At 41.0% G+C, this 22,587-nt stretch overlaps 1 protein-coding gene and 1 pseudogene across 4 annotated transcripts in view; both read right to left on the bottom strand.

The window, feature by feature from the left end:
- Positions 1 to 22,587, bottom strand: part of ADAM23 (ADAM metallopeptidase domain 23) — a 179,879-nt gene that overhangs the window by 146,037 nt on the left and 11,255 nt on the right. For all 4 annotated transcript variants that reach the window (XM_075284286.1, XM_075284288.1, XM_075284287.1 and 1 more), the window contains exon 2: positions 14,943 to 15,172. In XM_075284286.1, coding sequence (XP_075140387.1) covers positions 14,943 to 15,172 — 230 coding nt within the window. The remainder of the gene's footprint in view (positions 1 to 14,942; positions 15,173 to 22,587) is intronic.
- LOC142217753 (U4 spliceosomal RNA) lies at positions 6,465 to 6,547 on the bottom strand (annotated as a pseudogene).

Below are 22,587 nucleotides of genomic sequence, written 5' to 3'. Positions count from 1 at the left end.
TACTCCCATGGTTTAATGCCCCCTCCAGCTGTCCCCAGTTTAATGTCCCCCCAGTTTAAGTGCCCCCTTCATCTACCCCCAGTTTCATGTCCACCCCTCCATTTCTTCCCCAGTTTCAACTGTTATGAAGAAACAACATCAGAATTGTTAATGCGTAGTTTCTTCAGACATGCTATTAAGGGCATAATGTTTTCTACACCAAAATATGTCCCAATTTCAGTTAGTGACATTTGTAATGTATGTTAGGCAAAACTACATCCAGCAGTGGCGTAACAATCGCGGTTGCAGGGAGTGCGACTGGGCCCGGAGGGGTATGGGGCCTGTGGCAAACTTAAAATGGCGGCGGCCGAGTCCATAATGGTCAGGGAAAACCTTGTTCCCTGACCACTATACATATTGATAATGAAAAATAACCTGACTAGGGAGGTGTATAAAAATTTAAAAATACTTACAGTGGGGCAAAAAAGTATTTAGTCAGTCACCAATAGTGCAAGTTCCACCACTTAAAAAGATGAGAGGCGTCTGTAATTTACATCATAGGTAGACCTCAACTATGAGAGACAAAATGAGAAAACAAATCCAGAAAATCACATTGTCTGATTTTGTAAGAATTTATTTTCAAATTATGGTGGAAAATAAGTATTTGGTCAGTAACAAAATTTCATCTCAATACTTTGTTATATATCCTTTGTTGGCAATGACATTGGTCAAACGTTTTCTGTAAGTCTTCACAAGGTTGGCACACACTGTTGTTGGTATGTTGGCCCATTCCTCCATGCAGATCTCCTCTACAACAGTAATGTTTTGGGGCTGTCGCTTGGCAACACGGACTTTCAACTCCCTCCAAAGGTTTTCTATAGGGTTGAGATCTGGAGACTGGCTAGGCCACTCCAGGACCTTGAAATGCTTCTTACAAAGTCACTCCTTCGTTGCTCTGGCGGTGTGCTTTGGATCATTGTTATGTTGAAAGACCCAGCCACGTTTCATCTTCAATGCCCTTGCTGATGGAAGGAGGTTTGCACTCAAAATCTCACGATACATGGCCCCATTCATTCTTTCATGTACCCGGATCAGTCGTCCTGGCCCCTTTGCAGAGAAACAGCCCCAAAGCATGATGTTTCCACCCCCATGCTTTACAGTAGGTATGGTGTTTGATGGATGCAACTCAGTATTCTTTTTCCTCCAAACACGAAAAGTTGTGTTTCTACCAAACAGTTCTAGTTTGGTTTCATCAGACCATAGGACATTCTCCCAATACTCTTATGGATCATCCAAATGCTCTCTACCAAACTTCAGACGGGCCCGGACATGTACTGGCTTAAGTAGTGGGACATGTCTGGCACTGCAGGATCTGAGTCCCTGGCTGCGTAGTGTGTTACTGATGGTAGGCTTTGTAACATTGGTCCCAGCTCTCTGCAGTTCATTCACTAGGTCCCCCCGCATGGTTCTGGGATTTTTGCTCACCGTTCTTATGATCATTTTGACCCCACGAGGTGAGATTTTGCGTGGAGCCCCAGATCGAGGGAGATTATCAGTGGTCTTGTATGTCTTCCATTTTCTAATTATTGCTCCCACAGTTGATTTCTTCAATCCAAGCTGGATGCCTATTGCAGATTCAGTCTTCCCAGCCTGGTGCAGGGCTACAATTTTGTTTCTGGTGTCCTTTGACAGCTCTTTGGTCTTCACCATAGTGGAGTTTGGAGTCTGACTGTATGAGGGTGTGCACAGGTGTCTTTTTATACTGATAACAAGTTTAAAAAGGTGCCATTACTACAGGTAATGAGTGGAGGAAAGAGGAGACTCTTAAAGAAGAAGTTACAGGTCTGTGAGAGCCAGAAATCTTGATTGTTTGTAGGTGACCAAATACTTATTTTCCACCATAATTTGAAAAAAAATTCTTACAAAATCAGACAATGTGATTTTCTGGATTTGTTTTCTCATTTTGTCTCTCATAGTTGAGGTCTACCTATGATGTGAATTACAGACGCCTCTCATCATTAAGTGGTGGAACTTGCACTATTGGTGACTGACTAAATACTTTTTTTCCCCACTGTATACTCACCTGTCCTGGGATGAGCATCCACTCAGGGGCTCTTCCTGCAGTAGATGCTAAATCCTAGAGGGCTAAAGGACCTTTGATGACGTTAACTGGCCCAAGAAAATAATAGATCTCTATATATGGAGGTAGTTGCCAATGAATTATGTTGTAACAAATACTAAGTATGGCTAATATCATAATTCCATCTACTGCAGTAGCTTTTGAATTACTAACTTTCTTAAGGTTTTTCACCACCGATTGCAGTCTATGGTACAAGCAATTTAATGGTTGCTGGAGGGAGGGTGGCGAAAAAAAGGTTATATATATATATATATATATATATATATATATATATATATATATATTATACAATTAAGGTTTAAATCTCCTCCTTTTCCTATAGTGAAGTAGAAAAATAAACTAAAAGATAAGAATATTAGGCAGCCCATCATATGAAAATGTCCAAACTATAAAAGAATTTAAATATCTATCCCACATGGTGAACGCCATAGCAGTAAAAAAAAAAAAAAAAAAAATCTAAATAGCTGAATCACTACTGTTTTTGCCATTTTGTCTTCGAAAAAAAAATTAATGAAAATGTATCAAAATATGAGACATTCCCCAAGACAGTATATGAAAATCTACATCTTGCTCTGCAAAAACAATGCTTTACACAGCTTGGTATACAGAAACATATAAAAGTTACAGATGTCAGAGTATGGTGACTGCAATAATTTTTTTGCAACCTACAAAGCTTTTGATTTTTGGTTTTAAAACATAACCACTACATAAATTTGGTATTTCCACAATCAAACTGACCAGCAGAATATAAAGAATATGCCATTTTACTGCATAGTGAACACTGTCAAAACAAAACCCATTAAAAATTCAGTCAATTGTAATTTTTTTACAAGTTCACGTCAATCTAATTGTTTTCACATAACATTTTATGGAATACTAAATTAATTATGAATAAGTACAGATACGATTGTGATTGCAAAAATAAAAAAAAAAAGTTATGGCTTTTGCTAGGTGGGGAGTCAAAAACGAAAAATGTCAGTGTTGGGAATGGGTTAAATTCTATGGTGTGTACAGTAATAAACACTTAGTAAATGTATAAAAGATGAAAAATCAATCATCAAGTTAGAAATGTCACAGTCTGGTCATGAGAGATGTTGTGAGAGATGTACAAGACACTATTCAAATGATATTGTTACATGGCTCACTAACTAACTTATTACATGGCTCACTAACACTATTATTTGTACTAAAATACCAATAGATTGCTTCATTCTCTGTGTAACACACCAGTAATCCGTTGTGAATGTGCCCTTCTCACATAGCAGACCGTACAAAGTCGACATTGACAGTATACTGAATTGTTTCTTTTCACATCCATAATCACATGTATAGAACATTTGTAATTTCCCTTTAGATTTAGTCTAAGGCGCTCTATGCTGACATAGTATTATCACAGCACAAGGCGAAATAACAGTAAATGGAAAAAAATCTGTTTACAATGTCCATCAGCCAGAAGGTCAGAGAAAGTGGGTTCTGCCAAGGAAGCAAAAATTGTGAGTGATGTGCAAAAAAAGGACCTTGAGATTACCTTGCAACCAACCAATTCCCTAGAAATTGCTTTTTTAATTAATGCAGATTTTAACTTATTTTGACTGAGAACTGAATTAATTAAGGTCATTCGTACATCTTCTTTTTCTATTCATACCGATTCTTCCATCTATCTGATACAGGCATATACTGTACATAGATAACAGATATAATACATAGAAAAATACACAGCTATATACAGTAGACAATTGAGTCTGAACAGTTTGCAAAAAGTTGTGTTTTCTATCAAAATTAGAGTACAATTATCAATATCTGGCTAATGAAGCTTGTTTAGTGTACTTTCATGGGTTTAAATGACTAGAACATGGATGCAATAAAGCGCAGACACATGACTCCTTAGTGATGATGATGATGATGGCGGTGGTCCTGATGGTATCCAGTGAATCATTCTTCACTATGGAGTGATTAACTGAGAAGAAGATGAGCACACAATGACAGCGGGACTACTTTGCTGCCTCACTCTACGCTTCATTGCGTGGCCAGATGGCAATAAAGAATGAAATGACTAAAGCCCATTGTGGATCATGTGACTGAAGCATTCATTCTCACAGATCAGACCGTGCATGTTCACAAATCTAGAGTACTACAAAAAGGAGTTTTCAATAAAGCCAACCATATGAAACACAATTACCGTATAATAAACTAGTATCAAAGCCCAGTGTGTGAAAACATTGTGTGCTCTAGAAAACTGCTACTGAAAGATAAGTTCACATGGTGGTGGAAAGTGAAGAGGAATTCGAGGCAGATTTCCACTGCAGGTTCCTTTCCACTTTTAGGACCTCTTGCTTTCTACCATGTCATTCTCACTGTGCATCGCTATTGTGCAAAAAATACAATGAGCTCTACGAAATCTTCTTGGTCATTTCTTATAATACGAAACATAAAAATACAAAATTAAGACATTTGTGGAATGACAATCCTCATAAGGTCCCCGTCCTTGTGTTGTTTTTTTATATAAAAGTTTGTTTTGTATCTCTTCTAATCCCCCATATCTATTATGCTTAATCCATCCATACACTGATCTCCATATAGTGATAGACACCCTCCTCCACACTCACCACTTAAAGAAGGAAATACAAAGCAACCCATTCTTCAACACACTGGGAGTGTCCAGTATTCAATATCCTTCTCCTGGTGCAGCATAACCCATTGTACGCCCATTCTGCATCCACTACTCAATACTAGGGTTGAGCCGATCTTGAAATTTTAGGATCGTTTTTAAAATCCGATTTCCGATCATTTTCCATTCAAACCTGATCCCTATCCCAATTCCAATCCCAATGCAAGTCAATAGGATTTTTTAAATAAATCGGATTTTAAAAACGATCCTATTCACTACACCGCATGTAGTCCAAAAATTGTTTCAAGTTTTGGACCCCACACTGTGTAGTGATTACCCCCACCCCCACTACCAGTGTCCGCTTACCTGCACAGCTGCATTTCCCAGTTCTGCTTGGTCCGGTCCAGTCCTCTGTCCTTCACATGTCTTCAGAGCGCCCTGCGCCCCATGCCCCCCCCCCACCTCCCTAGACTAGTATTGTAGAGATGCAGGGAGTAGGCGGGGTTTGGTGCGGCTGGAGAGTGTGCGGGGAGACGTGAGTGCATCACTCATGTCTCCCCTCCCAGTACCCACCCACACTCTCCTAAGCCCCGCCTTCTCTATAATACTAGTCTAGGGGGGCGGGGCGCAGGGTGCTCTGAAGCCACATGAAGGACAGAGGACCGGACCAGCAGAGGGCAGCGGCAACATTTCTGAGCAGGTAAGTTGAGCGAAGTTCATGAGTAGATAGATATTACTGTACATTGACTTGTCTAGTAGATAGACAAGTCAATGTACAGTAGTATCTATCTACTCATGAACTTGCCTAGTTGTCCTCACAGCAGCGCAACAGACAGTGATTTACTGCAGCCTGCCACTCTTCTGCTTCGTCCCTGTTTTACCGTATATTCAGCTGAGTATATGGTAAAACAGGGACGAAGCAGAAGAGTGGCAGGCTGCAGTAAATCCATAGGAATGAATGGACACAGCCGGCACGCAGGGGGTTAAGCAGCTGGCCACTTCCATTCATTCCTATGGGTGCTAAGTAGCTTGGCTACTGGCCAGTCATTGTGGGAAATAAGCTCCGATCTCGATCCCACCCGAAAAGATCAGGATCGGAATTCCAATAGTGATCGTGAAATTTTCTCGATCACCAATCAGAATCCGATCTTTTCCGATCCCGATCGCTTAACCCTACACAATACACCTCTTTTGGGACGAGAGGAATAGATAAAGAAGAGAGTTATTGAGTAGTGGATTCTGCCACTGTGACCATAAAGTGGGTTGCCAATGAGTTATTGGCAACATGGCTTGCTTTTTATATATTAGTATATTGATATTTTTTCTTTGTTTTAAACATTTTTGTTTCTTAGCGTTGGCTACTTTGTTCTGTTATTATTGACTTTGTAAAGTTTAGCACATGCTTACCAACTCTCCCAGAATGTCCAGGAGGCTACTGACAAAGAAGGTGAGGGGGAAGGGGGGGTGACCTCCTGGACTCTCAAAAGAACTGGCAAATCTCCCAGGCATGGCAATTCACATGTGAATTGGGCACTTATTGTGCGTCACATCTGAAAAAGGGCCATGACCATGTCCATTTTACAACAAAGTGAACGTGGTGATGGCCAGAAAATTGTCATAGATTAACAAGCTGAAATGTTGGCAGGTGTGAACTATCATCTGCTTATTCTTCTGCCATTCATTTATTTTTTGGGGTTTTTTTTTTTTTTTTTTTTTTTTTTTTTTTTGGGGGGGGGTGGGTTATTGGGTTAGTTTTCAATTAGCAATAATCATGCCTCGGTTACACCTCATGGGCCATGATATTACCACTGGGCAAAGCTTCTTCTGTCATTAATTTGTGTTCAGTTTTGGTGGTCTCTATGTGATGTTACCCAACATTATATCTTAGTCTATATAGTGCTTACTGTTCCCTAACATTATATTCCAGTCTATATGATGTACTTACTGTTACCTAATATTATATCTCTATCTATATAATGTACTTACTGTTACCCAACAATATATCCCAGTCTATATAATGTACTTACTGTTCCCTAACACTATATCTTAGTCTATATGATGTACTTACTGTTACCCAGCATTATATTCCAGTCTATATAATGTACTTACTGTTACCTAATGACTTTCAAGGTTTTTTTTTTATATTTCCTACCCTCTGGCTAACACGGTGCAAAAACAACATTTTCCTTTTACTGTTACCTAAGATTATATCTTAGTCTATATAATGATCTTATTGTTACCTAACATTATATCTTAGTCTAATGATCTTACTGTTACCTAACATTATATCCCAGTCTATATAACGTACACACTGTTACCCAACAATATATCCCAGTCTATGTAACGTACTTAATGTTACCTAATATTATATCTCTATCTATATAATGTACTTACTGTTACCTAATATTATATCTCTATCTATATAATGTACTTACTGTTACCTAATATTATATCTCTATCTATATAATGTACTTACTGTTACCTAATATTATATCTCTATCTATATAATGTACTTACTGTTACCTAATATTATATCTCTATATAATGTACTTACTGTTACCTAATATTATATCTCTATCTATATAATGTACTTACTGTTACCTAATATTATATCTCTATATAATGTACTTACTGTTACCTAATATTATATCTCTATATAATGTACTTACTGTTACCTAATATTATATCTCTATCTATATAATGTACTTACTGTTACCTAATATTATATCTCTATCTATATAACGTACTTACTGTTACCTAATATTACCGTATTTTCCGGACTATAAGACGCACTGGACTATAAGACGTTTTAGAGGAGAAAAATAGGGAAAAAAAATTTTCAGGCAAAAAATGGTAAAATATTTAATATATGGGAGTTGTAGTTTTGGAATAGCTGCAAGGCCACATTGACAGGTGACCTTGCAGCTGTACGGGGATGTATAGGGCGTTTTTTTTGTGGGGCCAGGTGTACTTTTTAGATATACCATTTTGGGAAATGTTTATTGCTTAGATCACCTTTTATTTAATTCAGAGGCAAAACAGAGAGAAAAACCTGGCAGTTTAGCACTTTTGATTTTGACGTTCACTGTACATAAAAATATTAGTAGACCGGGCATTTTCAGACACAGGGATACCTAATGTGTATGTTTCACAGTAATGTTATACTTTTATATGTATTCTAGGGAAAGGAGGTGAACTTTTATTTATTTTATTTTTTATTATATTTTTTTTAAGTGGTTTTTTTTTTTTTTTACTATTTTAATATCCCCCGCCTAGGGGGCTTGAACCTGCAATCATTTGATTGCAAGTCCCATAGACGGCAATACAAGTGTATTGCCGTCTATGGGAGATTCTATACATTACTATCGCGGAGTGTCATAGACCAGCCGCGATAGTAATATATATCTATGACAAGCCTCGGAGCCTTCATTAGGCTCCCGGCTGTCATCGGAACAGGTCGGCTCCTGCGGCCTCGCCGTGCAGGAGCCGGCCTGCATCACTAAAGGTATGGGGCCGGTGGGGACCGGCCCCGGGGCTAACTAAACTGCCGGGACCTGCGGAGGAGGAGCGGATTTACAGCATGCCACCGCTGGTTTTCTTCAGCGGCAGGAGTGTGGCAATCTGCAGGCCCCGGCAGCTAAGACACTCCCCGGCATCTGCTGTAATAGACCGGCGGATGCCGGGGAGTGTCTTAGCTGCCAGGGCCTGCAGATTGTCACGCTCCTGCCGCTGAAGAAAACCAGCGGTGGCAGTATCGCGGCAATCTGCAGGCCCCGGCAGCTAAGACACTCCCCGGCATCCGCCGGTCTATTACAGCAGATGCCGGGGACTGTCTTAGCTGCCGGGGCCTGCAGATTGCCGCGCTACTGCCGCTGAAGAAAACCAGCGGTGACAGTAGCGCGGCCATCCACATTCAGACTATAAGACGCACCCTCATTTTCCTCCGAAATTTGGGGGAAAAAAAGTGCGTCTTATAGTCCGAAAAATACGGTATATCTCTATCTATATAATGTACTTACTGATACCCAACAATATATCCCAGTCTATATAATGTACTTACTGTTACCTAACATTATATCTTAGTCTATACAATGTGCTTCTTTAGATATTTCTGGCTTGCTTTATCTCTCCTATTAACTAGTTTAATTTGCGCTAAAATTTTGGCACGCTTCAAACTAAGGTACCACATTGTGGAAACACACTTATCTTTGAGCCAAAGACGGGAGTGAATTGAGCAGAAGGGAGAAGTATAAGAGTTTCCTATATATTTCCATATCTCCCGTTCCTTTTATAGCCATTCTTGGCTTTGGCTGAAGAAACTGCAGCAAAATCTGCAAAAAAAAAAACAAAAAACGTTTCGGCAACACGGGGCCTCAGTAAGTTTTTTGGTTTTGTCACAGTTTTGTCGTGCTTTCAGGAGAACTGCTTTCACAGCGCTGCAGTTTCAGACACATCATCTGTACTTTGGTTTTGTGAAAGTTGCTATAAAAACTGAAATAAAAAGGCAACTATGATGTGTGAAAACAGTCTAAGGCTGGGGCACTACATAGCGTAAATGCCGTAATTTTGCCGCAGTGGAAATTCAGCAACCTACATACAGTCAACCTTAAAGGAGTTATCCACTTTCATAAAATTGATGGCCTACAGTACAGGTTTACCATAAGCAAATCTGCTATAAATCGTGTAGTTAATCCGTGGAAGGAATCTAACTTGGATTTTCCTCATGGAGAGATCCTGAACACATGTTGAATTGATACTGAATGCCTATTGGGACATAGTATGACTTTTTATTGTACAATGAATAACAATTACTTGCTGAACCCAGAATACCCCTTTAGGTGTTGACCCCACCTTGCGAAAATTCTGCATTTTACATTACCTGTAAAGTGGATTGGATTCAGGCTAATCCCATCCACACATTGTGGACAAAAATCTGCAACAGAAACGCAGCGTTTTCAAAAACACTCGATTTAAAAAAAAAATTTGTGGCATGTATACCTAAAGAAACATTGGTGTTTCCATATAGGTACATTAGGGGCAGAAAGACAGCATAAAAAAACCCTGTGAAACTGCAAAGTAAGATGCTGCAGAAAAAAACCTGATGAGATTCCGCCGCGTTTTATTTTTTGCATTTTTTTTTGCTGTGATTCGCTACGTGGGCATTAGCCCTAATAGAATCAATCAATGGATCTGAATGCTGTTATGTATTGTGGTAAAGTTTATGGTGGACAGGATGTATATCTCACCTGATTTCCTCAGCTAGGCACGGTAGCAGAAATCCAGAAGGATACATGTTTTAGCAGAACCTAGTCTGCTTGGGCTCTTTATTTAAATTACATGAGCTGGATTTTTGGGACTGGAGGACAGGTTGGTAGTGGGAGTCTTCCAGTCCACTATGGTTTTTTTTTTACCTAGTCCCAGGTATTCTCAGATGAGGCTTCCTGATAGTCATTACCGGAGAAGGAAGCCTCGTGATGGTAAGTTCACACGGAGTTTTTTGGTCAGGGTTTTGGCATTGTCAAAACCGGACCATAAAACGCGTGAAGCGTTTTTTTTTGAGGCGTTTATCGAGGAGTTTCCTGATCCATTCTCTCATGGGATGTGGTCATGAATTATATTTTAAAAAACTGCCTGGCGTTTCCTGATCAGGTTTTTGCCAAAAACATTTCAGGTTCCGCTTCAGGTTTGCTGACCAAAAAATGTGAGCAGGAAAAAACGCTTCACATTGACTTGCATTGAAGCCGTGAGCCGGAAAACGCTCAGGTTTCAAAAAAGTAGGAACACCTCACTTTTTTTGCCACTAGCAGGAAAAAAATGCTAGCAGAAAAGACTCAGGAGCGTTTTGTATACTTTGAATGGTGAGGCGTTTTTTGGTTCAGGGTTTGGAGGCGGATTTCTGCCAAAACCCTGACCAAAAAACTCTGTGTGAACTTAGACTAAAAGGAGGGTTGACAAATATTGCAGTTTGGTAGAGACAGCACCCCTGGAGTGGATGTTATACACAATTTGCTACTGGGTTTGGTGACACCTTTTGGCCTACACTAGGTTAGTGAGGCATGCTGCTGTTTAGGGCGGGATCACAACTGCGCTTATCGTCCAGTTTATGTAATCCAGACGGTTTCCATCTTCCGTCTCCTGTCCAGTTTCGTAGGGCAGAAGACTGAGGCCGGGGCCCAATGGGACATAAACGCCGCGATTTGCCTGCAGCGGAGACACTGCGGGAAAATCGCGGCGCTGTACAGTGCAAGCAAAGGGCGAATCCCATGCCCACTTTGCGGAAGAAAAACGCAGTGTGGACACGCTGCGATTTGCAAAGCCGTTGCGACTTTGCTAATTGCAGCATGTCAATTATATCTACAGAAACGCCGTAGATATAATGTTAAGAGAAAGTCCACAGAGGAAAACTCTGTGAACTTTCTCTTAAAAGCGCTGTGGAAAGAACCACAATGCATTCATGCCTTAGCCTGAAAACCGGCTGGTTTAAACAAACTGGACGACGAGTGCAGTTGTGAACCCACCCTTAGTTAGAGCGGGATAAGCTTAGGTGTTTCTTTTTGTTTGTACAGTGTTTTTTTGTGCTGAAGCCCCTAAATAAAAGCACCATTGGAGTTTGAGACCTGCTGCCTGTGTGAACCCTATCATTGCCGACCCCCACCGTCTGAGCTGTTCCCTACAGTATATATGACTACACTAGTTCTAATTTCAGTCCCAGACCTGTTGTTAAACATAAATATGCTGAATATACAAATACACAGCTCTAGATACAGGATTGCCATATGGTAAGTTAAATACATATGCATAAAAAGGCAGAACATTTATAAATAGAGAATGACTTCCATTTACAGATAAGAGAATGTATGCCAAACTGCAATAGGCAATAAACACATAGTAACTGTCATACAAGGAAATGGAGCGGCAATGCTCAAGCCCAGCCCTGACACCTGTTACATTAAGAAATATTCATGTAACATGAGCCTGTGTCCTATAAGCCCATGTGAACATGCTAGGCCTTCTAATCATGCTTGTAATGCAATCCAAAGAACCAAGGAAATTCTGATATTCAATCTGAATAGAAATATATGGCGCCAGATAGGCTTTGCACTTAAAGATAAAGAGCTCATGAAGACGTCTTTCCTCAAGAAACTCTGAGCTGTGCCGAGAGGACGCAGCATCTACTGAGCAGAGAGTGATTTCAGGTTAGAACACTGTAATTCTCCTGAACTCAGAAAAGTCACCATAGAGCAATCAGGAAAGCAGCAGGGGCGGCCTGTTATATTTAGGGGGACTCGGCATTTCTATTCACCATGTACTACTCTGCAAATTTACCTGCGTGGGTGGACATGCCTTTGTGAAACAGTAAATCCTACATAATTCCAAACATTACCGTTCTATCCGACATACCTAAGAGATTGGGGGAGTACAACTAGCAGAACATGACATGTCAGGTGATGTGCACGCCATGAACAGGCAGAAAATTGTTGCTTTCCCATGAATGCAAAAAAAAAAAGAAATTTAGAAAACAATCTCTGCTTTGCAACTTTCCGGACTGTGCTACACTGTCTACCAATAAGTATTTGGACACTCATGCAAATGAAGATATCTGCGGTCATGATGTACGTTACGCCTTTTGCCGTTAAATAGGAAGCAGCATTGGCATTAGTGCATTGGCATTAGTCGCATGCAAGATGCCACGAAGTGCAGAGAAAGGGGTAATTGTGGGGTACCACAGAAATGGTCAATCCTTAAGGGACATAGCAAATGAACTGAATTACCCAAAATCGTCAGTGGCCTATCTGATTATGAAGTGGAAGGTGAACAGTGATTGTCAGAAAGCGCCCCGAGTCGGCAGACCCCCGAAACTGGGAGATAGAGAGCGATGAGTGCTGGCCAGTGAAACCGCACCCAACCAATGGCTCACATACACCAGGAGTTTCACCAGGCATCTGGGAGTATTGTGTCCATCAATACCATCCGTAAGGAAGCATCTGCTGGGGTCTACCAACTATTGTATAGGAATAAATGTTGTTTTTTTATTCTACCACAGGTGTCCAAATACTTCTTGGTAAACAGTGTATATCCTACACTTGGGGTGGCGGAATTTTTTGTATGCCGTGACGATTTTAAAGAAAAAATTCAAAGACAAAGTACTCGGTGTGTGGTGCAAAATTTGCAAGCTTTTCAACCCACAAATGAAAATATTATATAATGGAGCTGTAATACAGAACAAGGATTTCTTCAGAATTACAGTCATGTGAACCTGTCGGGGTCATGTGAACACTGCAAGTTCTGTGCCACTTTAATTCCTTGACCTGACTCCAGCGCTAGTGTCAGAAGGTCCTCAGTGACGTAATGCTTGGAAGTGTTAGCTACGCCTCCTCCATCACAAGATAACACTGCTGTGCCGGACAAATCTGGCTCAAGTGGTACCTTTGGCTAGCAAACCAGAGGATTGCTGAACCTTGTCCTAGACCAATGGGCTGTAGTTTCAATACATGACCCCATCACACCACAAGCCTAGTCCTCCTATAGTACAATCGACATACATCTCATAATATCTTCTAACACTCTCAAAGAATATATTACAAAATGTATTCACCAATACAATAGTGTGTCTCACAGCAAACTATTGTACATGATTGTTAAATTTCACAATTATAAAATGGTCAACTAGAATAAACTGCAAAACTATACTAGTCACATCCTATACTAGCACCATAGATGCTATATAATATGTAACAGTATATGAGGTTAGACAAAAATGTATTATCAGGTTGCTGATCTGATTGCTAGCATAAGGCCTTATTCACATGTCAGCGTTTTGCATTAGTGATTGTGTGCCAAAGCCAGGAGCTGGTTAAAAACACAGAACAGATGCAAATCTTTCCATTACATATTATGGGTGGTGATGTGTAGCCGTACCCCGTCCCAGGCCTCCAGTGTTTAACTTCAGTGTAAGGCCCTTACAGATGATCATCTGCTGGCCACTAGCGGGCACATACACAGCACACAGATGTCATCCATGTGCTTCAACATCCCCATTCATTCAATGAATAGGAGCTGTGGAAGCATGGATGCAAAACCAGCCAGACAGAAATAGGACATATCCTGAGTTTTGTGGCCCGAATTGTCTAAATCATCACTGTGTCCTTGTGCAGCCTTTTCTTGGCTTTATTTTACTTGAGACTGCTTGTATCTCTGTTATTTACATGCAGTGATTCTATGGACAAACTACATTTCCCATTATTCTTCTGCCTGCTCTCACTCTCTGTGTGTGCTACTCATAGGAAAGGGGGAGGATGATTAATTGAACTTGCAAATGAAACATCACAACTGTATGTGACCTCAGATGTGAATGTGGGCATTATTACCTGTGATTTTATTGCAAGGGAGAGTGGAGAAGAGAGGGGTACATAGAGAATGAGAGGGGTGAGAGGAATCATGGGAAATGTAGTTTGTTCACAGATTCACTATATGTAAATAACACTGATACAAGGAGTCTCAAGTAAAATAAAGCCAAGCAAAGGCTGCACGAGAGAACATTGAGGATTTTGCACTGACGTGGATGTATTTGCAGATACTTTTTGGAAGCCATATAACCACTTTAATGTTTGTTTTGGAGAAGGTTCCCCAACCAGTGACTAAGGAGCCGCATCGATATATAACCATGGCTGATGGCCTCGCTATTATACAGAACTAACAATACTGATAACAGAGGTCTCCTAGCATTACCAAATGGACCTTTTCACTGGAACATAGCTTTTGGTGTTAGGTTCATATAACACCACCTAACATTTCAGTGAGCACAGGACTATGCACCACCGTAATGTCACTTAATTGTTTATTTTCCCTTATATGTATTTGGGTGTATATGTAACAGAATGTTAAATGTTAACAAAATATAAGAAATAAATAAACATGGTAAGGAATTCTCATGTTCAAGGCAATCTCCCACATGGTATATACTCTAATAATGTGAATTCTGGGAACGGATACTATATACTATAAATCAATTTATATGTAGTTATAGAGGGTGAGTGTAACCATATGTTATGCGATACCTGTAATACCGAATAAGTATTTTTTTTAACCCTGCTTAAGCCAAGATATTTTAAGCAGACCAGTCTATACCAACCAGGATTGGATTCTGAGTAACATTTCCTTTTACAATATTGTCAAGTCAACTCTTATTTCTTCTTTGCCCATTGGCCAATGTACCTTGTTATGCTTCTGCTGGTCCCTTGTCTTTGTATCCAGTATGTGGTATGGACTTTCTGACTCCTTGTTAAGGTAATAGACCAGTCGTGAAGGCAGTGTGATTTCTTTGTGCATTTCATTGCTCTGGTTGTGGTTAGTGCTTTCCCTGCTGCTGCTGTTATGCTGTGATGCCTGTTCTTCATCTGCCAATGTGCCAGCCGTGCCTCCTGCAGTCTCATTGCGGTGTGGAGCTGGTGGAGGGAGAAAAAAAAAAACATTTTACTGCATTCGGTCTTTGTCTTATAGGAGGCTACAGAGAGTTCAACAAAAATGTGAGTCATGCTTCCTAAAATGAACATTTCTCATAGTCCCTTTATACAAATGACATCTGCAATTAAGTTATTTAGCACGAGCCATTCAGTTCTATGACAGCAAACAATGTAAATATTCTGACATACGGTCATTCTTTTGACACCTATCATTTAACTATGTAAGAAATGTCAGCCTTGGCTGTGTTGGCATTTGTCAATCAAGAATTGGCTGCCATATTGGTCAGTTTTGGGTCTGTTCCAAGCATACATTCTTAGGTTGGTACCCGAGCACTGCAATAGGGCCTTTTTTTAGGTGGCTCCCTAGGGTTGGTTTATCTCCTAGGTTAGATGAATGAAGAATGTTGATGCCAATGTGTCAGTACCATCTGACATGTCTTTAGTTGGCACCTGCTGAAGCTTCACACGGAAGACTATTTTTACACTGAGCATCCAATAAACTCTTAATTTCCGCTGCATTGGTGAATCTCTAGATGTATCCACCTATCACCACAAGATCAGACAAGACATCATACCAAAAGTTATGTGCTAACATGACCTCACCCACCAACAGCTGTGCTGATATTCTGATCCGACTGCATCAAATGACCTTTTTCTACCCTCCAGGTCTATCTTGTTAAAGCTCTTTAAGATGATCTTTAGAAGCTCTTGTGTTATTACCAGACCAGGGAACTGTCCATGGACCTTTTATGGACAGATTTTTCATGTGCCGTGTCTCTCATTCTGAAAATTGTGTTTTGTGAGCTTTTGACTTTAACATGTTAAGATTTGTTGTCATTTTTGTCTGTTCGTTTTTCAATCTCATGTCTGCCAGTCAAATGTACAGCAAAGCATATACCATCTGTTTAACAGCATAAAGCGATGGGATGAGACAAACAATATTAATGCAGTACTGTTATATTTAGCTTTGTCTCTATATTGTGATAAGTCATTTCCAAACACACTCGCATGACTCTTATATCAGGCAAAACATTAGCAGATTTATGGCTGACACTGGTATTGATACCTAAGCACCGGCTTAAAGGGGAAATCCAGTTAAAATGATCTTCTGATTATGACATAAGTACAGATGAGAAGATTTAATAGCCTAAAGCCAGTCATAGACATGAGCTAGCTGTCAAATGAACACTCGCATGGCCAACAATTATCTTCCCTGATCTTCATATGCACACGCATGCACGACTGAGCAGTATATGTATACTGAATGGGAGAGCGGAGAAAGCTACTGCCAGACTGTCAACTTATCTCCCTATGAACAAAAGTATAGAGAAGATCAAATCCAACTGTCTGATCCTTATTTCACCACCCTTACATTGTCGTCTACCATACGAGGAGAAACAGACAGATTCTATAGGCATGAGGTGATCAGCCAAATATGCTGAAATCGGCAGGTTTGTGCTACATACATGTAATGTATAAGGTTTTCAGATAATCCTGTTATATTTCTCACAACAGTATTGCCATGGTTTTTAATAGGTCACTACCAATACTGCTGAGTTAGATTTTCAGTAACAGAATTCTTGGGCCTGGTTCACATCTGCGTTCGGTATTCCGTTTGGGGAGTCTGCATGGGGACCCCCTTGTATGGCATACCAAACACATTGGCAAGCGGAGAGTTTATCAAAGCACACTAGAATGAGGTCCATGTGCTTTCCGCACGGTCTCTGCATGAGTCATGCGGACAGAAAAGAAGATCGTGAAGTACTTTTCTGTCTGCATATGCCGTGCGTACACCGCACAGAAACACGTGGACCCCATTATAGACTATGGGGTCCGTGTGTTTTCATAAGCTCACCACTTGTCAATGCGTTTGGTATTCCATTCAAGGGGGTAGCCAAATGGACTACTGAACACAGATGTGAACAAGGCCTTAGGGTGAGTTTTTTGCAGGCTGATATTAAGACCAAATCCAACTCAAAATATGCCTCAAAAAACCCACTCATTCATTTCAACGGGAGTCAGTAATTTTTTCAGCTAGAGAGAAAATAAAGCAACATGAACTATCTATTCTTTCCACCTTGAAAAACCTCTTAAAATCAATAAGAGGTGGAAAAAATGTATTATTTTATGCAGTTTTTGACACTTTTTTTTTAAGTAAAGTAAAGTTTCCAGGTCCATAAAGTGTACTGGAGTAAAAACCACGTAAAAAATGCATAATGTAAAAAAACCCAATAAATAAAATATTTCCCAACTAGCATTTGACCCCCTCTCCCTCCCGTGGCACCCCGGGTCAACCTCCCCACCCACCCCCCTCTTTAGCAGGGCCCCCTCTGCAAAATCCCCTAACTCCCCTGCTCACACATGCACTGTCCCGCTGCCGAATGATATGGCGTACTCAGCAGAGCTAAGCTGGAGGGTCGGGAAGGCGCAAGACCAGTAAGTTGAGTGTGGTGTCGGGGACTGTCGCAGGCTGCCGAGGACTTCCGACGCAGTGGTCTAGGCTACAGCTGGAAATTGGTGGCGTCCTGGAAGATGTTGTGTACGTCGGCAATGTGCGCATGCGCCTGCAAATACAGTGTAGTTGCTGTGGCTGGCTGGGCCGTGTCGCAGAACCCGATTGCACTGGTGTTCGGCAAAGATGCCGAGTCCGGAGCGTGGAAGGGGTAGGCCACTAGAGTAACCTTAACGTGAGTGGGCAAGTGTGAAAGTATATGTAAATGTTATTGCCTGGGGTTAGGGGCTAGCCCAGAGGTGGCAATTTGTGGCTTGCTATGCTAAGAAGTGTGTGGGGTTGCAGAGCTGCTGCTATGAGTTCTGTTTTTTTGCAGCTCCTGTCAAGAACGTATGTCTGTGATTGTGATGTATCTTTCAATCCTGCCTATGAACTGTGTTTGTGGAAAATTTCACGCAAATTGGTTGAGCAGTTTTTGTGTGATTGAGGAACAAACATCCAAACATCCAAACACACAAACCCACAAACATCCAACTTTCACCTTTATAATATTAGTAGGATTCCTGAAGCAGAATTTTTCAGCCTGCAAAAAACTCTGGGTGAACATACCCTTAGGCTGGGTTCACTAGAGGATTTTTGGATCGGATTTTGACGTGGAATCCACCTTAGGATCTGGTACAAAAAACGCCTCCCATTGACTTCAATGTTGTCTTCTTCAACAAAGGTTAGTATAGTATTAAAGGGCTTTTCCCAAGAATATAACTATATTTCAATTGGTAGACAAAAGTTAAACATTTCTGCAAATATAAGTAATTAACAATTTTGCAGCGTTTTAAAGGTCTCCTCTAACCAACATAGCAGAGGCAGTCTTTTGTTTTGATCGGTTGACCATGACTGTCGGAACTTTCTATGGTTTGGCACTTTTCAGAAACCCAGTTGTGATACTTATTGTGCCCATATTATCTTCTCATGTGTGCACTGTCCTTGTCTGATAACCTGTCCACAATAAATTATGTGTCTGACAAGTACCAGACCATAGAAAGTTCCAGCATTCATGGTTGTATCCATTGTCAACTGATCAAAACAAAAGATTGTCACCACTATGGTGGTTAGAGGCAATACTGCAATATTATTAATCTTATATATACAAAAATGAATTTCTATTATCTGAGGTCTGTTCATAATGCACAGCTAAACAACTGGACCAATCTGCACCAAATTTGTCACCTAGACAAATCCGCTCTCTAGGACCTGCTTTCTCCACATATTCACAAAAACAAATATGGCACCACTGGTTTCCACATCAAGGACATCAAATGACCCACATTAACTGATAGAAGCTCACAGGTATATCATGGTTCGCTTCACTGACATACACTATTATTATTATCATTGGATTGCAGCACTCACTAACTGATGCTTACTGTTATCAGTAATTATCACAGGAATGTACAGTCATGGCCAAAAGTTTTGAGAATGACACAAATATTATATTTTCACATGATCTGCTGCCCTCTGGTTTTTATGTGTGTTTGTCAGAAGTTTTTATCACATACAGAAATATAATTGCAATCATATTATGAGTAACACAATCTTATATTGACAGTTAGAATGAGTTAATGCAGCGTTGCAATATTTGCAGTGTTGAGTTGACCCTTCTTCTTCAGGACCTCTGCAATTCTCCCTGGCATGCTCTCAATCAACTTCTGGACCAAATCCTGACTGATAGCAGTCCATTCTTGCACAATCAATGCTTGCATTTTGTCAGACTTTGTAGGTTTTTGTTTGTCCACCCATCTCTTGATGATTGACCACAAGTTCTCAATGGGATTAAGATCTGGGGAGTTTTAGGCCATGGACCCAAAATCTCTATGTTTTGTTCCCTGAGCCATTTAGTTATCACCTTTGCTTCATGGCAAGGTGCTCCATCATGCTGGAAAAGGCATTGTTGATCGCCAAACTGCTCTTGGATGGTTGGGAGAAGTTGATCGTGGAGGACATTCTGGTACCATTCTTTATTCATGGCTGTGTTTTTAGGCAAGACTGTGAGAGAGCCGATTCCCTTGGCTGAGAGGCAACCCCACACATGAATGGTTTCAGGATGCTTTACAGTTGGCATGAGACAAGACTGGTGGTAGTGCTCACCTCGTATTCTCCGAATAAGCTGTTTTCCAGATGTCCCAAACAATCGAAAAGGGGATTCATCAGAGAAAATGTCTTTACCCCAGTCCTCAGCAGCCCACTCCCTGTACCTTTTGCAGAATATCAGTCTGTCCCTGATGTTTTTTCTGGAGAAAAGTGGCTTCTTTGCTGCCCTCCTTGAGACCAGGCCTTGCTCAAGAGTCTACGCCTCACAGTGCGTGCAGATGCACTCACACCTGCCTGCTGCCATTCCTGAGCAAGCTCTGCACTGCTGGTAGCCCGATCCCGCAGCTGAAACACTTTTAAGAGATGGTCCTGGCGCTTGCTGGTCTTTCTTGGGCATCCTGGAGCCTTTTTGCCAACAATGGAACCTATCTCCTTGAAGTTCTTGATGATGCAATAGATTGTTGACTGAGGTGCAATCTTTCTAGCTGCGATACTCTTCCCTGTTAGGCCATTTTTGTGCAGTGCAATGATGACTGCACACGTTTCTTTAGAGATAATCATGGTTAACAGAAGAGAAACAATGATGCCAAGCACCAGCCTCCTTTTAAAGTGTCCAGTGGTGTCATTCTTACTTAATCATGACAGATTGATCTCCAGCCCTGTCCTCATCAACACCCACACCTGTGTTAATGGAGCAATCACTTAAACGATGTTAGCTGGTCCTTTTAAGGCAGGGCTGCAATGATGTTGAAATGTGTTTTGGGGGATAAAGTTCATTTTCTAGGCAAATATTGACTTTGCAAGTAATTGCTGTTAAGCTGATCACTCTTTATAACATTCTGGAGTATATGCAAATTGCCATTAGGAAAACTGAAGCAGTAGACTTTGTAAAAATTAATATTTGTATCATTCTCAAAACTTTTGGCCATGACTGTATATTGTTAGCTTCACTGACATACATAATTACAAATTTAACAGAGGATTACATCATCTCGATGTATTCTTACTAGCCTTACTGACATACACCATTATCAGAGGATTGCAACACGGTAGCCCACAAATGCTATACTCCATAAAGACCTTTGCTTGGGCACCACCCCCATGTCCACACCCTTCCAGAGGCTGTTATGAATAAATACTACCCACTGTGTCCACAACCTTTCCTGTCACTGTTAACATTAGGTACCACCATGTGTCCACGTTGAACCAAGCCGGGTAGGGTTAGGGCTGCATTTAGTTCTTATGTGAACCCTGTTCCAGCAACAAAGGCAGAGAGTGAACACTCTGCAAACACGCAGAGCCAAAGCAATTTTTTACTTTTAATTCCCTACAAATATAGTTATGTTCTTGGAAAACCTCTTTAGACTGAGGCTCCACATTGCAGAAAAACAGCTTTTTTTGTTGCAGATTTTGCTGTGTTTTTTTGTGCCAAAGTTAAGAATGGCTTGGAAAGGAATGGGAAATATAAAGGAAGTTCTTATAGTTCTTTAACTTCTGTTAAATCCACACTTTCAAACAGCCAGACAGTATAAGAAAAGGAAGGCTGACAAAGACGTGCTACAAAATAAGCAGCAGATCACTACTGTAGACCATTATATTATTACTGACCTTGTCTAAGACCTTGCTTACCCAGTGTCTACACTTCTAAATGTATGAGGCCTATAATAGGATGAACACTGAGCAGAAAGCGACTGCAGAATGAGTCAGGCTGAAAGTGGCTACTGAGGATGTAGGGAAATATAAAGTTATACAAATCACCGGCAATCTATACAATACTATATTATATTACATATAATATACTGTATCAATGGACACATGCAGAACAAGCAAGCTATAGCATAGGAAAAGCTGATATACAGCTACAGAGTCCCTATAGTTCAGTATAGTTTGCAGTCTGCTTTTTTATTCCTTTTGGGGTTAGGAGTCCAGTAGGTAGAACTAATGGTTGACTTAAAACTATCTCTGTATGCACACTTATGCATAGAAACTTGTCAATTGTCAGGATTCGGGGACGCTGCGGCCTTCCTGCTTTGAGACGCATGCCCCGGAGGCGTGTCACAGACTCCTCTGGCTGTATTTACTAAATTAAGGGGTTAAGTTGCCTCCTTGGTCTCGGTTTGACTGGCAGGCTGTCTGGCCAGTCATTCCTATCTGTGATGGGTGGGGTTGTATCCAGTGGCGTAACTACCACCATAGCAGCAGAAGCAGCTGCCACAGGGCCCGGGACATCAGGGGCCCGGTGACAGCTGCTACCGCTGCTATCATTATTCTCGGAGGTCTTTTCGGACCCCCGAGTATAATGATCGGGGCCCCCTGTTGGTGGAATACTTTCCACCAACAGAGGGCCCCGAAGCTGCAGCAACGGCTGACACACAGAAGCTGCAGGTCTGGCTCCTCTCAGAGCTTCAGGACGCTCCCCCTCTCTCCCCCTCCCTTTCTCTGCCTGTCCTCTGCCCACCAATGAGAGGGCTGAAGAGAGCCCAGGAGGCGGGGCTTATCCCTGCCGAGCTCCTGCCGTCCTGCACTCAAGAGGAGAAGAAGAAGCTGCTCCAGGAAAATGAAACTAAAGATACACAGGTACATACTGGGGTTACTAGGCTTATTAATGTCAGGCATTTGGGGTGATTAATTTTGTTTAAGTAACTCTATGTGCCTCATATTAATAGCAGTTAACCCCATCATGTCCCTCACATTAACCCCTGTGTGCCTCACCATAAGAGTAACTAATATATGAGACATATGGGGGTAATAATAATGAAGATACTTTATTATTACCTCCATGTCTCTCACATATCAGTAACTCTTAAGTGTGGTACACAAGGGTTAATGTGAGGGACATGATGGGGTTAACTTCTAT

The sequence above is a fragment of the Leptodactylus fuscus genome, chromosome 8, assembly GCF_031893055.1.
Source record: "Leptodactylus fuscus isolate aLepFus1 chromosome 8, aLepFus1.hap2, whole genome shotgun sequence".
In the NCBI taxonomy this organism is placed as follows: Eukaryota; Metazoa; Chordata; class Amphibia; order Anura; family Leptodactylidae; genus Leptodactylus; species Leptodactylus fuscus.
Note: the sequence above shows the minus strand (reverse complement) of the source record. Positions and strands in the feature narration are given on the sequence as shown.